At 43.6% G+C, this 14,122-nt stretch overlaps 1 protein-coding gene across 1 annotated transcript in view; it reads left to right on the top strand.

Annotated features, from left to right (window-relative positions):
• Nucleotides 1-322: 322 nt before the first annotated feature.
• LOC310966264 (dedicator of cytokinesis protein 3-like) overlaps nucleotides 323-14,122 on the top strand; it is a gene marked incomplete at its 5' end in the record, with an annotated part of 104,122 nt that continues 90,322 nt past the window's right edge. Inside the window, 8 exon segments of the mRNA XM_083940844.1 lie at nucleotides 323-403; nucleotides 1,167-1,208; nucleotides 1,298-1,455; nucleotides 6,559-6,640; nucleotides 9,834-9,894; nucleotides 9,975-10,122; nucleotides 12,134-12,222; nucleotides 13,881-14,006. Coding sequence (XP_083796970.1) covers nucleotides 323-403; nucleotides 1,167-1,208; nucleotides 1,298-1,455; nucleotides 6,559-6,640; nucleotides 9,834-9,894; nucleotides 9,975-10,122; nucleotides 12,134-12,222; nucleotides 13,881-14,006 — 787 coding nt within the window.

The following is a 14,122-nucleotide window of genomic DNA, read 5'->3' on the forward strand; positions in this document are numbered from 1 at the left end:
GCCAACGTATGCCAACCTATGCTCACGTGCTAACGTATGCTAACGTGCTAACGTATGCTAACGTGCTAACGTATGGTAATGTAAGCTAACATATGCTAACGTATGCTAATGTATGCTAACGTGGTAATGTATGCTAACGTGGTAACGTGGTTACGTATGGTAACGTACGCTAACGTAGGCGTTCATCAGACCGCCACAGCTAACATCTCTCTCTCTCTCTCCCCCCCCTCCTCTCCCCCCCTTTCTCCCCCCCCCTCTCTCCCCCTCTCTCCCCCCCCCCCACCCCCCCCTCTCCCCCCCCCCCTCTCCCCCCCCCAGACACATGGGTCTGGACCTGGTGCCCAGGAAGGACTTTGAGATGGTGGACGAGGAGCAGATCAGCGTGTCGGACCTTTATAAGATGGTGAGTTAGCGTTAGCATGTTAGCAGGTTGAGGAGCAGGTTAGGTTCTTGTTAGCAGGTTTATTAGCATGTTAGTTAGTTGTTAGCAGGTAGAGTAGCAGGTTAGGTTTAGCGAGTTGATTAGCAGGTTAGTTGGTTGTTAGCAGGTTGATTAGCATGTTAGTTAGTTGTTAGCAGGTTGATTAGCAGGTTAGTTAGCTGTTAGCAAGTCGATTAACATGTTTGTTAGATGTCAGCAGGTTAGTTAGCTGTTAGCAGGTTTATTAGCATGTTTGTTAGTTGTTAGCATGTTGTTTAGCAGGTTAGTTAGCTGTTAGCAGGTTTATTAGCAGGTTAGTTAGCTGTTAGCAGGTTGATTAGCAGGTTAGTTAGCTGTTAGCAGGTTAGTTAGTTGTTAGCAGGGTTGATTAGCAGGTTAGTTAGCTGTTAGCAGGTTAGTTAGTTGTTAGCAGGGTTGATTAGCAGGTTAGTTAGCTGTTAGCAGGCTTATTAGCATGTTTGTTAGTTGTTAGCAGGCTGATTAGCATGTTAGTTATTGGTTAGCAGGTTGATTAGCTGGTTAGTTAGCTGTTAGCGAGTTGATTAGAAGGTTAGTTAGCTGTTAGCAGGTTGAGTAGCAGGTTAGTTAGTTGTTAGCAGGTTAGTTAGCTGTTAGCAGGTTTACTAGCAGGTTAGTTAGCTGTTAGCAGGTTTATTAGCAGGTTAGCTAGCTGTTAGCAGGTTGACAAGTAAGCTAACCTTGGCTAACTTTGTCTCTTTCGCAGCATCTGTCCGGCCGACACAGCGTCCAACAGAGCACCGCGCAGGTGAGCCCTAAGCTAACATACAGCTAACGTAGCGACGCTTAAAGATGCTAAAAACCATTGTGTTTCGCGGTTTGATTCCCCCCCCTCAGGGCGACGGTACCCGGCAGCGCCACGCGGAGCCGTGCAGGGTCCCGGCGCCGCCGCACCACCTGCTCGTCAACCTGAAGAGCTTCACGTACAACGGCGTCGGCGAGGACACGGACATCTTCTTCTCGCTGTACGACCTGCGGGAGGGGAAGACCATCAGGTACTAGCTTTACGACGTCGGCCATGTTTGATCGCTAATTACCCACCCCCCCCAACCGAACCCCTCCCCTCGAGCCCTCTAATCTTGTTAGCGTGTTGATTAGCAGGTTAGTCAGCTGTTAGCGGGTTTATTAGCAGGTTAGTTGGTTGTTAGCAGGTTTATTAGCAGGTTAGTTAGCTGTTAGCAGGTTTATTAGCAGGTGAGTTAGTTGTTAGCAGGTTTATTAGCAGGTGAGTTAGTTGTTAGCGGGATTATTAGCAGGTTAGTTAATTGTTAGCAAGTTGATTAGCAGGTTAGTCAGCTGTTAGCGGGTTTATTAGCAGGTTAGTTAGCTGTTAGCAGGTTGATTAGCATGTTAGTTGGTTGTTAGCAGGTTGATTAGCAGGTTAGTTGGTTGTTAGCAGGTTGATTAGCAGGTTAGTTAGCTATTAGCAGGTTTATTAGCAGGTTAGTTAGTTGTTAGCGGGATTATTAGCAGGTTAGTTGGTTGTTAGCAAGTTGATTAGCATGTTAGTTAATTGTTAGCAAGTTGATTAGCAGGTTAGTCAGCTGTTAGCGGGTTTATTAGCAGGTTAGTTAGTTGTTAGCAAGTTAGTTAGCTGTAGTAGGTTAGTTAGCTGTTAGCAGGTTCATTAGCAGGTTAGTTAGTTGTTAGCAGGTCAGTTAGTTGTTAGCAGGTTAGTTAGCTGTTAGCAAGTTGATTAACATGTTACCTAGCTGTGAGCAGGTTTATTAGCAGGTTAGTTGGTTGTTAGCAGGTTGATTAGCAGGTGAGTTGGTTGTTAGAAGGTTTATTAGCAGGTTAGTTGGTTGTTAGCAGGTTGATTAGCAGGTTAGTTAGCTGTTAGCAGGTTTATTAGCAGGTTAGTTAGTTGTTAGCGGGTTGATTAGCAGGTTAGTTAGCTGTTAGAAGGTTTATTAGCAGGTTAGTTGGTTGTTAGCAGGTTGATTAGCAGGTTAGTTAGCTGTTAGCAGGTTTATTAGCAGGTTAGTTAGTTGTTAGCGGGATTATTAGCAGGTTAGTTAGTTGTTAGCGGGTTGATTAGCAGGTTAGTTAGCTGTTAGCAGGTTAGTTAGCTGTTAGCAGGTTTATAAGCAGGTTAGTTGGTTGTTAGCAGGTTAGTTAGCTGTTAGCAGGTTTATTAGCAGGTTAGTTAGTTGTTAGCAGGTCAGTTAGTTGTTAGCAGGTTAGTTAGCTGTTAGCAAGTTGATTAACATGTTAGCTAGCTGTTAGCAGGTTTATTAGCAGGTTAGTTTGTTGTTAGCAGGTTTATTAGCAGGTTAGTTAGCTGTTAGGTTAGTTAGCTGTTAGCAAGTTGATTAACATGTTAGCTAGCTGTTAGCAGGTTTATTAGCAGATTAGTTAGTTGTTAGCGGGTTGATTAGCAGGTTAGTTAGCTGTTAGCAGGTTAGTTAGCTGTTAGCAGGTTTATAAGCAGGTTAGTTGGTTGTTAGCAGGTTAGTTAGCTGTTAGTAGGTTAGTTAGCTGTTAGCAGGTTTATTAGCAGGTTAGTTAGTTGTTAGCAGGTCGGTTAGTTGTTAGCAGGTTAGTTAGCTGTTAGCAAGTTGATTAACATGTTAGCTAGCTGTTAGCAGGTTTATTAGCAGGTTAGTTGGTTGTTAGCGGGTTAGTTGGTTGTTAGCGGGTTTATTAGCAGGTTAGTTAGCTTTTAGCAGGTTAGTTAGCTGTTAGCAGGTTTATTAGCAGGTTAGTTAGTTGTTAGCAGGTTTATTAGCAGGTTAGTTGGTTGTTAGCAGGTTAGTTAGCTGTTAGTAGGTTAGTTAGCTGTTAGCAGGTTTATTAGCAGGTTAGTTAGTTGTTAGCAGGTCAGTTAGTTGTTAGCAGGTTAGTTAGCTGTTAGCAAGTTGATTAACATGTAACCTAGCTGTTAGCAGGTTTATTAGCAGGTTAGTTTGTTGTTAGCAGGTTTATTAGCAGGTTAGTTAGTTGTTAGCGGGTTGATTAGCAGGTTAGTTAGTTGTTAGCAGGTTAGTTAGCTGTTAGCAGGTTTATAAGCAGGTTAGTTGGTTGTTAGCAGGTTAGTTAGCTGTTAGCATGTTTATTAGCAGGTTAGTTAGTTGTTAGCAGGTCAGTTAGTTGTTAGCAGGTTAGTTAGCTGTTAGCAAGTTGATTAACATGTTAGCTAGCTGTTAGCAGGTTTATTAGCAGGTTAGTTTGTTGTTAGCAGGTTTATTAGCAGGTTAGTTAGCTGTTAGGTTAGTTAGCTGTTAGCAAGTTGATTAACATGTTAGCTAGCTGTTAGCAGGTTTATTAGCAGGTTAGTTAGTTGTTAGCGGGTTGATTAGCAGGTTAGTTAGCTGTTAGCAGGTTAGTTAGCTGTTAGCAGGTTTATAAGCAGGTTAGTTAGCTGTTAGCAGGTTAGTTAGCTGTTAGCAGGTTGATTAGCAGGTTAGTTGCTTGTTAGCAGGTTAGTTAGCAGGTTAGTTAGCTGTTAGCAGGTTAATTAGCTCTGCACCACTAAGTTTCAGTCCTATGGAAAGCACCACTAAGTGTCAGTAATATGATAAGCACCACTAAGTGTCACTAATATGGACAGCACCACTAAGTGTCCGTCCTATGGAAAGCACCACTAAGTGTCAGTAATATGATAAGCACCACTAAGTGTCACTAATATGGACAGCACCACTAAGTGTCAGTAATATGGAAAGCACCACTAAGTTTCACTAATATGGAAAGCACCACTAAGTGTCAGTAATATGGAAAGCACCACTAAGTGTCCGTCCTATGGAAAGCACCACTAAGTGTCCGTCCTATGGAAAGCACCACTAAGTGTCACTTATATGGAAAGCACCACTAAGTGTCAGTAATATGGAAAGCACCACTAAGTGTCCGTCCTATGGAAAGCACCACTAAGTGTCAGTCCTATAGAAAGCACCACTAAGTGTCAGTAATATGATAAGCACCACTAAGTGTCACTAATATGGAAAGCACCACTAAGTGTCAGTAATATGGAAAGCACCACTAAGTGTCCGTCCTATGGAAAGCACCACTAAGTGTCACTAATAGGGAAAGCACCACTAAGTGTCACTAATATGATAAGCACCACTAAGTGTCACTAATATGGACAGCACCACTAAGTGTCAGTAATATGGAAAGCACCACTAAGTGTCCGTCCTATGGAAAGCACCACTAAGTGTCACTAATATGGAAAGCACCACTAAGTGTCAGTAATATGGAAAGCACCACTAAGTGTCCGTCCTATGGAAAGCACCACTAAGTGTCACTAATATGGAAAGCACCACTAAGTGTCACTAATAGGGAAAGCACCACTAAGTGTCAGTAATATGGAAAGCACCACTAAGTGTCCGTCCTATGGAAAGCACCACTAAGTGTCAGTAATATGGAAAGCACCACTAAGTGTCCGTCCTATGGAAAGCACCACTAAGTGTCAGTAATATGGAAAGCACCACTAAGTGTCCGTCCTATGGAAAGCACCACTAAGTGTCCGTCCTATGGAAAGCACCACTAAGTGTCACTAATAGGGAAAGCACCACTAAGTGTCAGTAATATGGAAAGCACCACTAAGTGTCCGTCCTATGGAAAGCACCACTAAGTGTCCGTCCTATGGAAAGCACCACTAAGTGTCACTAATAGGGAAAGCACCACTAAGTGTCAGTAATATGGAAAGCACCACTAAGTGTCAGTAATATGGACAGCACCACTAAGTGTCAGTAATATGGACAGCACCACTAAGTGTCAGTAATATGGAAAGCACCACTAAGTGTCCATCCTATGGAAAGCACCACTAAGTGTCCGTCCTATGGAAAGCACCACTAAGTGTCACTAATATGGAAAGCACCACTAAGTGTCAGTAATATGGAAAGCACCACTAAGTGTCCGTCCTATGGAAAGCCCCACTAAGTGTCAGTAATGTGATAAGCACCACTAAGTGTCACTAATATGGACAGCACCACTAAGTGTCAGTAATATGGAAAGCACCACTAAGTGTCAGTCCTATGGAAAGCACCACTAAGTGTCAGTAATATGATAAGCACCACTAAGTGTCACTAATATGGACAGCACCACTAAGTGTCAGTAATATGGAAAGCACCACTAAGTGTCCGTCCTATGGAAAGCACCACTAAGTGTCCGTCCTATGGAAAGCACCACTAAGTGTCACTAATATGGAAAGCACCACTAAGTGTCAGTAATATGGACAGCACCACTAAGTGTCAGTAATATGGAAAGCACCACTAAGTGTCCGTCCTATGGAAAGCACCACTAAGTGTCCGTCCTATGGAAAGCACCACTAAGTGTCCGTCCTATGGAAAGCACCACTAAGTGTCACTAATATGGAAAGCACCACTAAGTGTCAGTAATATGGAAAGCACCACTAAGTGTCCGTCCTATGGAAAGCACCACTAAGTGTCCGTCCTATGGAAAGCACCACTAAGTGTCAGTAATATGGAAAGCACCACTAAGTGTCCGTCCTATGGAAAGCACCACTAAGTGTCACTAATAGGGAAAGCACCACTAAGTGTCAGTAATATGGAAAGCACCACTAAGTGTCAGTAATATGGAAAGCACCACTAAGTGTCCGTCCTATGGAAAGCACCACTAAGTGTCACTAATAGGGAAAGCACCACTAAGTGTCAGTAATATGGAAAGCACCACTAAGTGTCCGTCCTATGGAAAGCACCACTAAGTGTCCGTCCTATGGAAAGCACCACTAAGTGTCACTAATAGGGAAAGCACCACTAAGTGTCAGTAATATGGAAAGCACCACTAAGTGTCCGTCCTATGGAAAGCACCACTAAGTGTCAGTAATATGGAAAGCACCACTAAGTGTCACTAATATGGAAAGCACCACTAAGTGTCAGTAATATGGAAAGCACCACTAAGTGTCCGTCCTATGGAAAGCACCACTAAGTGTCCGTCCTATGGAAAGCACCACTAAGTGTCTGTCCTATGGAAAGCACCACTAAGTGTCACTAATAGGGAAAGCACCACTAAGTGTCAGTAATATGGAATGCACCACTAAGTGTCAGTCCTATGGAAAGCACCACTAAGTGTCAGTCCTATGGAAAGCACCACTAAGTGTCAGTAATATGGAAAGCACCACTAAGTGTCCGACCTTTCAGTGAGAAGTTCATGGTGAGACTGAACAAGAACGGGGGACCGAAGAATCCGGAGAAGGTCGACCGACTGTGCGCGCTCTTCACGGTACACACACACACACACACACACACACACACACACACACACACACACACACACACACACACACACACACACACACGTTTACACACACTTGGGGACAAAAGTCGGAAGATTGCGACAAAACAGTCGGAATGTTTTGACATATTTTTGGTTTTTATTTACATCCGCGCATGTTCGCAACTTCGCATCGTAGCATCTTAGCATCGTAGCATCTTCCGACTTTTTCGGAAGATTGCGACAAAGCAGTTGGAATATTTTGAGACAAAAGTCGGAAGTTTGCGACAATATTCCTACCGTTTTGTAGGTTTTGTCCTTCCGACTTTTGTCACTAAATAATCTGACTGTTTTGTCGCAATCTTCCGACTTTTGTCTCAAAATATTCCGACTGTTTTGTCGCAATCTTCCGACTTTTGTCTCAAAATATTTCAACTGTTTTGTCGCAATCTTACGAAAAAGTCGCAAGATGCTACGATGCTACGATGCTAAGATGCGAAGATGCGCGGATGTAAATAAAAACCCAAAATATGTCAAAATATTCCAACTGTTTTGTCGCAATCTTCCGACTTTTGTGTCAAAATATGCTGACTGTTTTGTCGGAATATTTTGAGACAAAAGTCGGAAGATTGCGACAAAACAGTCGGAATATTTTGGGACAAAAGTCGGAAGATTGCGACAAAACAGTTGTAATATCTTGAGACAAAAATCGGAATATTGCGACAAAACAGTTGTAATATTTTGAGACAAACGTCGGAAGATTGCGACAAAACAGTCCGAATATTTTGACACAAAAGTCGGAAGATTGCGACAAAACAGTCGGAATATTTTGAGACAAACGTTGGAAGATTGCGACAAAAGAGTCGTAATATTTTGACACAAAAGTCGGAAGATTGCGACGAAACAGTCGGAATATTTTGGGACAAAAGTCGGAAGATTGCGACAAAACAGTTGTAATATTGAGACAAATGTCGGAAGATTGCGACAAAACAGTTGTAATATTTTGAGACAAATGTCGGAAGATTGCGATAAAACAGTTGTAATATTTTGACACAAAAGTCGGAAGATTGCGACAAAACAGTTGTAATATTTTGAGACAAATGTCGGAAGATTGCGACAAAACAGTCTGAATATTTTGACACAAAAGTCGGAAGATTGCGATAAAACAGTTGTAATATTTTGACACAAAAGTCGGAAGATTGCGACAAAACAGTTGTAATATTTTGAGACAAATGTCGGAAGATTGCGACAAAACAGTCGGAATATTTTGACACAAAAGTCGGAAGATTGCGATAAAACAGTTGTAATATTTTGACACAAAAGTCGGAAGATTGCGACAAAACAGTTGTAATATTTTGAGACAAATGTCGGAGGATTGCGACAAAACAGTCCGAATATTTTGACACAAAAGTCGGAAGATTCCGACAAAACAGTTGTAATATTTTGAGACAAATGTCGGAAGATTGCGACAAAACAGTCGGAATATTTTGGGACAAAAGTCGGAAGATTGCGACAAAACAGTTGTAATATCTTGAGACAAAAATCGGAATATTGCGACAAAACAGTTGTAATATTTTGAGACAAACGTCGGAAGATTGCGACAAAACAGTCCGAATATTTTGACACAAAAGTCGGAAGATTCCGACAAAACAGTTGTAATATTTTGAGACAAATGTCGGAAGATTGCGACAAAACAGTCGGAATATTTTGACACAAAAGTCGGAAGATTGCGATAAAACAGTTGTAATATTTTGACACAAAAGTCGGAAGATTGCGACAAAACAGTTGTAATATTTTGAGACAAATGTCGGAGGATTGCGACAAAACAGTCGGAATATTTTGGGACAAAAGTCGGAAGATTGCGACAAAACAGTTGGAATATTCTGAGACAAAAGTCGGAATATTGCGACAAAACAGTCGTAACATTTTGAGACAAAAGTCGGAAGATTGCGACAAATCAGTCAAATTATTTTGAGACAAACGTCGGAAGATTGCGACAAAACAGTCAGAATATTTTGAGACAAAAGTCGGAAGATTGCGACAAAACAGTCGGAATATTTTGAGACAAACGTCGGAAGATTGCGACAAAACAGTCGGAATATTTTGACATATTTTGGGTTTTTATTTACATCCTCGCATGTTCGCATCTTCGTATCTTAGCATCTTAGCATCGTAGCATCTTGTGACTATTTGGAAGATTGCAACAAAACAGTCAGAATATTTTGAGACAAAAGTCGGAAGATTGCGACAAAACAGTCAGAATATTTTGAGACAAAAGTCGGAAGATTGCGAAAAACTAGTTGGAATAATTCGGGACAAACGTCGGAAGATTGCGACAAAACAGTCGGAATATTTTGAGACAAAAATCGGAAGATTGCGACAAAAGAGTCGTAATATTTTGACACAAAAGTCGGAAGATTGCGACGAAACAGTCGGAATATTTTGAGACAAACGTCGGAAGATTGCGACAAAAGAGTCGTAATATTTTGACACAAAAGTCGGAGGATTGCGACAAAACAGTCGTAACATTTTGAGACAAAAGTCGGAAGATTGCGACAAAACAGTCAAATTATCTGAAGACAAAAGTCGGAAGATTGCGACAAAACAGTCAAATTATTTTAAGACAAAAGTCGGAAGATTGCGACAAAACAGTCGGCATATTTTGAGACAAATGTCGGAAGATTGCGACAAAACAGTTGGAATCTTTTGAGACAAAAGTCGGAAGATTGCGACAAAACAGTCGGAATATTTTGACATATTTGGGATTTTTATTTACATCCGCGCATGTTCGCATCTTCGCATCTTCGCATCTTCGCATCTTAGCATCTTCCGACTTTTTGGAAGATTGCGACAAAACAGTTAGCATATTTTGAGACAAAAGTCGGAAGATTGCGACAAAACAGTCGGAATATTTTGACATATTTTGGGTTTGTATTTACATCCACGCATGTTCGTATCTTTGCATCTTAGCATCTTAGCATCTTCCGACTTTTCAGAAGATTGCGACAAAACAGTTAGCATATTTGAGACAAAAGTCGTAATATTGCGACAAAACAGTCGGAATATTTTGACATATTTTGGGTTTTTATTTACATCCGCGCATCTTCGTATCTTAGCATCTTCGCATCTTAGCATCTTGCGACTTTTTCGTAAGATTGCGACAAAACAGTTAGCATTAGCGCTGTATTCTTAACGTCCGCAGGACCTGAGCAACAAAGACATGAAGCGAGACCTCTACATCGTCTCCCAGGTCATCCGAACAGGTACGGTTAAGTGAAAGCGGGCGGGGGGGACACCTTCACCGTGTTTGTACGTGTGTTCGAACCCCTGCTTCCTGCCGCAGGTCGCATGCTGCTGAACGACAGCAAGAAGGGCCCGCCGCACGTCCAGTACCGCCGGCCGTACGGCTGCGCCGTCCTCGCCATGAGCGACGTGCTGCAGACCATCTCCGAACTCAAGGAGGAGAAGGACTTCGTGCTCAAAGTGTACACGTGCGTACACACACACGCACACACACACACACACACGCACACACACACACACACACACACACACACAACACACACACACACACGTAAAAACACGTAAAAACACGTAAAAATGTAAAGGTAAATGTAAACGCGGGCTACAGGCTAACGTGTCTCCGTCGTGCCCTCTCTCAAGATGGCCGCCGTGCCTCTCTCAAGATGGCCGACGTGTCTCCTCCTTCCCTCTCTCAAGATGGCCGCCGTGCCTCTCTCAAGATCGCCGACGTTAGCTTGTAAACGCAGTCTACAGGGTGACGTGTCTCCATTGTGCCCTCTCTCAAGATGGCCGACGTGTCTCCGCCGTGCCTCTCTCAAGATGGCCGACGTCTCTCCGACGTGCCTCTCTCAAGATGGCCGACGTCTCTCCGACGTGCCTCTCTCAAGATGGCCGACGGTAGCCTAGAGTAAACGCGGGCTACGGGCTGACGTGTCTCCGCCGTGCCCTCTCTCAAGATGGCCGACGGTAGCCTAGAGTAAACGCAGGCAAACGTCGGCCATCTTGCCCTCTCTCAAGATGGCCGACGGTAGCTTGTAGATGCAGTCTACAGGCTAACGTGTCTCTGTTGCGCCCTCTCTCAAGATGGCCGACGTTAGCCCATAAACGCAGGCTACAGGCTAACGTGTCTCCGCCGTGCCCTCTCTCAAGATGGCCGACGTTAGCCCATAAACGCAGGCTACAGGCTGACGTGTCGCTGCCGTGCCCTCTCTCAAGATGGCAGACGTTAGCTTGTAAATGTAGGCTACCGGCTGACGTGTCTCTGTCGTGCCCTCTCTCAAGATGGCCGACGTTAGCCCATAAACGCAGGCTACGGGCTGACGTGTGTCTGTTGCGCCCTCTCTCAAAATGGCCGACGGTAGCCTAGAGTAAACGCAGGCTACAGGCTAACGTGTCTCCGCCGTGCCCTCTCTCAAGATGGCCGACGGTAGCCTAGAGTAAACGCAGGCTACGGGCTGACGTGTCTCCGTCGCGCCCTCTCTCAAGATGGCCGACGTTAGCCTAGAGTAAACGCAGGCTACGGGCTGACGTGTCGCCATTGTGCCCTTTCTCAAAATGGCCGACGGTAGCCTAGAATAAACGCAAGCTACGGGGTGACGTGTCTCCGTCGTGCCCTCTCTCAAGATGGCCGACGTTAGCCTAGAGTAAACGCAGGCTACAGGGTGACGTGTCTCCGTCGTGCCCTCTCTCAAGATGGCCGACGGTAGCCTAGAGTAAACGCAGGCTACGGGCTAACGTGTCTCCGCCGTGCCCTCTCTCAAGATGGCCGACGTTAGCCTGTAAACGCAAGCTACGGGCTGACGTGTTGCCATTGTGCCCTTTCTCAAGATGGCCGACGGTAGCCTGGAGTAAACGCAGGCTACAGGGTGACATATCTCCGCCGCGCCCTCTCTCAAGATGGCCGACGGTAGCCTAGAGTAAACGCAGGCTATGGGCTAACGTGTCTCCGTCGTGCCCTCTCTCAAGATGGCTGACGTTAGCTTGTAAACGCAGGCTACAGGCTAACGTGTCTCCGTCGTGCCCTCTCTCAAGATGGCTGACGTTAGCTTGTAAACGCGGGCTACGGGGTGACGTGTCTCCGCCGCGCCCTCTCTCAAGATGGCCGACGTTAGCTTGTAAACGCAGGCTACGGGCTGACGCGTCTCCGTCGCGCCCTCTCTCAAGATGGCCGAAGTTAGCCTGTAAACGCAGGCTACGGGGTGACGTGTCTACGCCGTGCCCTCTCTCAAGATGGCCGACGGTAGCCTAGAGTAAACGCAGGCTACAGGCTAACGTGTCTCCGCCTTGCCCTCTCTCAAGATGGCCGACGGGAGCCCATAAACGCAGGCTACAGGGTGACGTGTGTCTGTTGCGCCCTCTCTCAAAATGGCCGACGGTAGCCTAGAGTAAACGCGGGCTATGAGCTAACGTGTCTCTGCTGTGCCCTTTCTCAAGATGGCCGACGCTGTTGTTGTTGTTGTTGTTGTTGTTGTTCCGCAGGTGCAACAACGAGACCGAGTGGTACCAGATCCACGAGAACATCATCCGCAAGTCCAGCACCAAATACACCGCGCCCAGCACCAACTACGGTGTGTGTGTGTGTGTGTGTGTGTGTGTGTGTGTGTGTGTGTGTGTGTGTTTTGGGTCGTTTTTGTGGTGTTTTCATGTGTTTTTAGTCGTTTTTGTGGTGTTTTCATATGTTGTTAGTCGTTTTTGTGGTGTTTTCATCTGTTTTTAGTCGTTTTTGTGGTGTTTTCATGTGTTTTTGTGTTTTTTTCATGTGTTTCTGTGGTGTTTTCATCATTTTTTGTGGTGTTTTCATGATTTTTTGTGGTGTTTTCATCTGTTTTTGTGGTGTTTTCATGTGTTTTTGTGGTGTTTTCATCTGTTTTTAGTCGTTTTTGTGGTGTTTTCATGTGTTTTTGTGTTGTTTTCATCCGTTACTGTGGTGTTTTCATGTGTTTTTGTGGTGTTTTCATGTGTTTTTGTGGTGTTTTCATGTGTTTTTGTGGTGTTTTCATCTGATTTTAGTCGTTTTTGCGGCGTTTTCATCTGTTTTTAGTCGTTTTTGTGGTGTTTTCATGTGTTTTTGTGTTTTTTTCATGTGTTTTTGTGGTGTTTTCATGTGTTTTTGTGGTGTTTTTATCTGTTTTTGTGGTGTTTTTGCTGTGTTTTCATCATTTTTTGTGGTGTTTTCATGTGTTTTGTGGTGTTTTCATGTGTTTTTGAGGTGTTTTCATGTGTTTTTGTGGTGTTTTCATGTGTTTTAGTCGTTTTTGTGGTGTTTTTGTGGTGTTTTCATGTGTTTTTGTGGCGTTTTCATGTGATTTAGTGTTGTTTTCATCTGTTTTTAGTCGTTTTTGTGGTGTTTTCATGTGTTTTTGTGGTATTTTCAAGTGTTTTAGTGGTGTTTTCATCTGTTTTTGTAGCGTTTTCATCTGTTTTCATCTGTTTTTATTCGTTTTTGTGGTGTTTTTCTGGTGTTTTCATCTGTTATTAGTCGTTTTTGTGGGTTTTTTTGTGGTGTTTTCATCTGTTTTAGTCGTTTTTGTGGGTTTTTTTGTGGTGTTTTCATCTGTTTTAAGTCGTTTTTGTGTTGTTTTCATCTGTTTTTATTCGTTTTTGTGGTTGTTTTCATCTGTTTTTGTAGCGTTTTCATCTGTTTTCATCTGTTTTTATTCGTTTTTGTGGTGTTTTTGTGGTGTTTTCATCTGTTTTTAGTCGTTTTTGTGGTGTTTTTGTGGTGTTTTCATCCGTTTTTGGTCGTTTTTGTGGTGTTTTCATCTGTTTTTGTGGTGTTTTCATCTGTTTTAGTCGTTTTTGTGGTTTTTTTTGTGGTGTTTTCATCTGTTTTAAGTCGTTTTTGTGTTGTTTTCATCTGTTTTTATTCGTTTTTGTGGTTGTTTTCATCTGTTTTTGTAGCGTTTTCATCTGTTTTCATCTGTTTTTATTCGTTTTTGTGGTGTTTTTCTGGTGTTTTCATCTGTTTTTAGTCGTTTTTGTGGGTTTTTTTGTGGTGTTTTCATCTGTTTTCATCTGTTTTTGTGGTGTTTTCATGTGTTTTTGTGGTGTTTTCATGTGTTTTTGTGGTGTTTTCATGTGTTTTTGTGGCGTTTTCATCTGTTTTTAGTCATTTTGTCATCTGCTGCCACTAAAGTGAAGTGTGTGTGTGTGTGTGTGTGTGTGTGTGTGTGTGTGTGTGTGTGTGTGTGTGTGTGTGTGTGTGTGTGTGTGTGTGTGTGTGCAGGTCTCATCATCTCCCTGCAGCTGCTGAGGGGCGACACTGAGCAGGTGCGCCGGGAGAACCCGCTCATCTTCGGCCGGGGCGTCGCCGTGACGCGCAAACTGGGGTTCCCCGACGTCATCATGCCGGGTGGGTAACTACAAAGAGACACGAAACGACCTCAAAGAGACACAAACAACCACAAAGAGACACAGAACAACTACAAAGAGACACAAAACGACCTCAAAGAGACACAAAACAACTAC

Source organism: Echiichthys vipera, assembly GCF_963691815.1.
Source record: "Echiichthys vipera genome assembly, contig: SCAFFOLD_42, whole genome shotgun sequence".
In the NCBI taxonomy this organism is placed as follows: Eukaryota; Metazoa; Chordata; class Actinopteri; order Perciformes; family Trachinidae; genus Echiichthys; species Echiichthys vipera.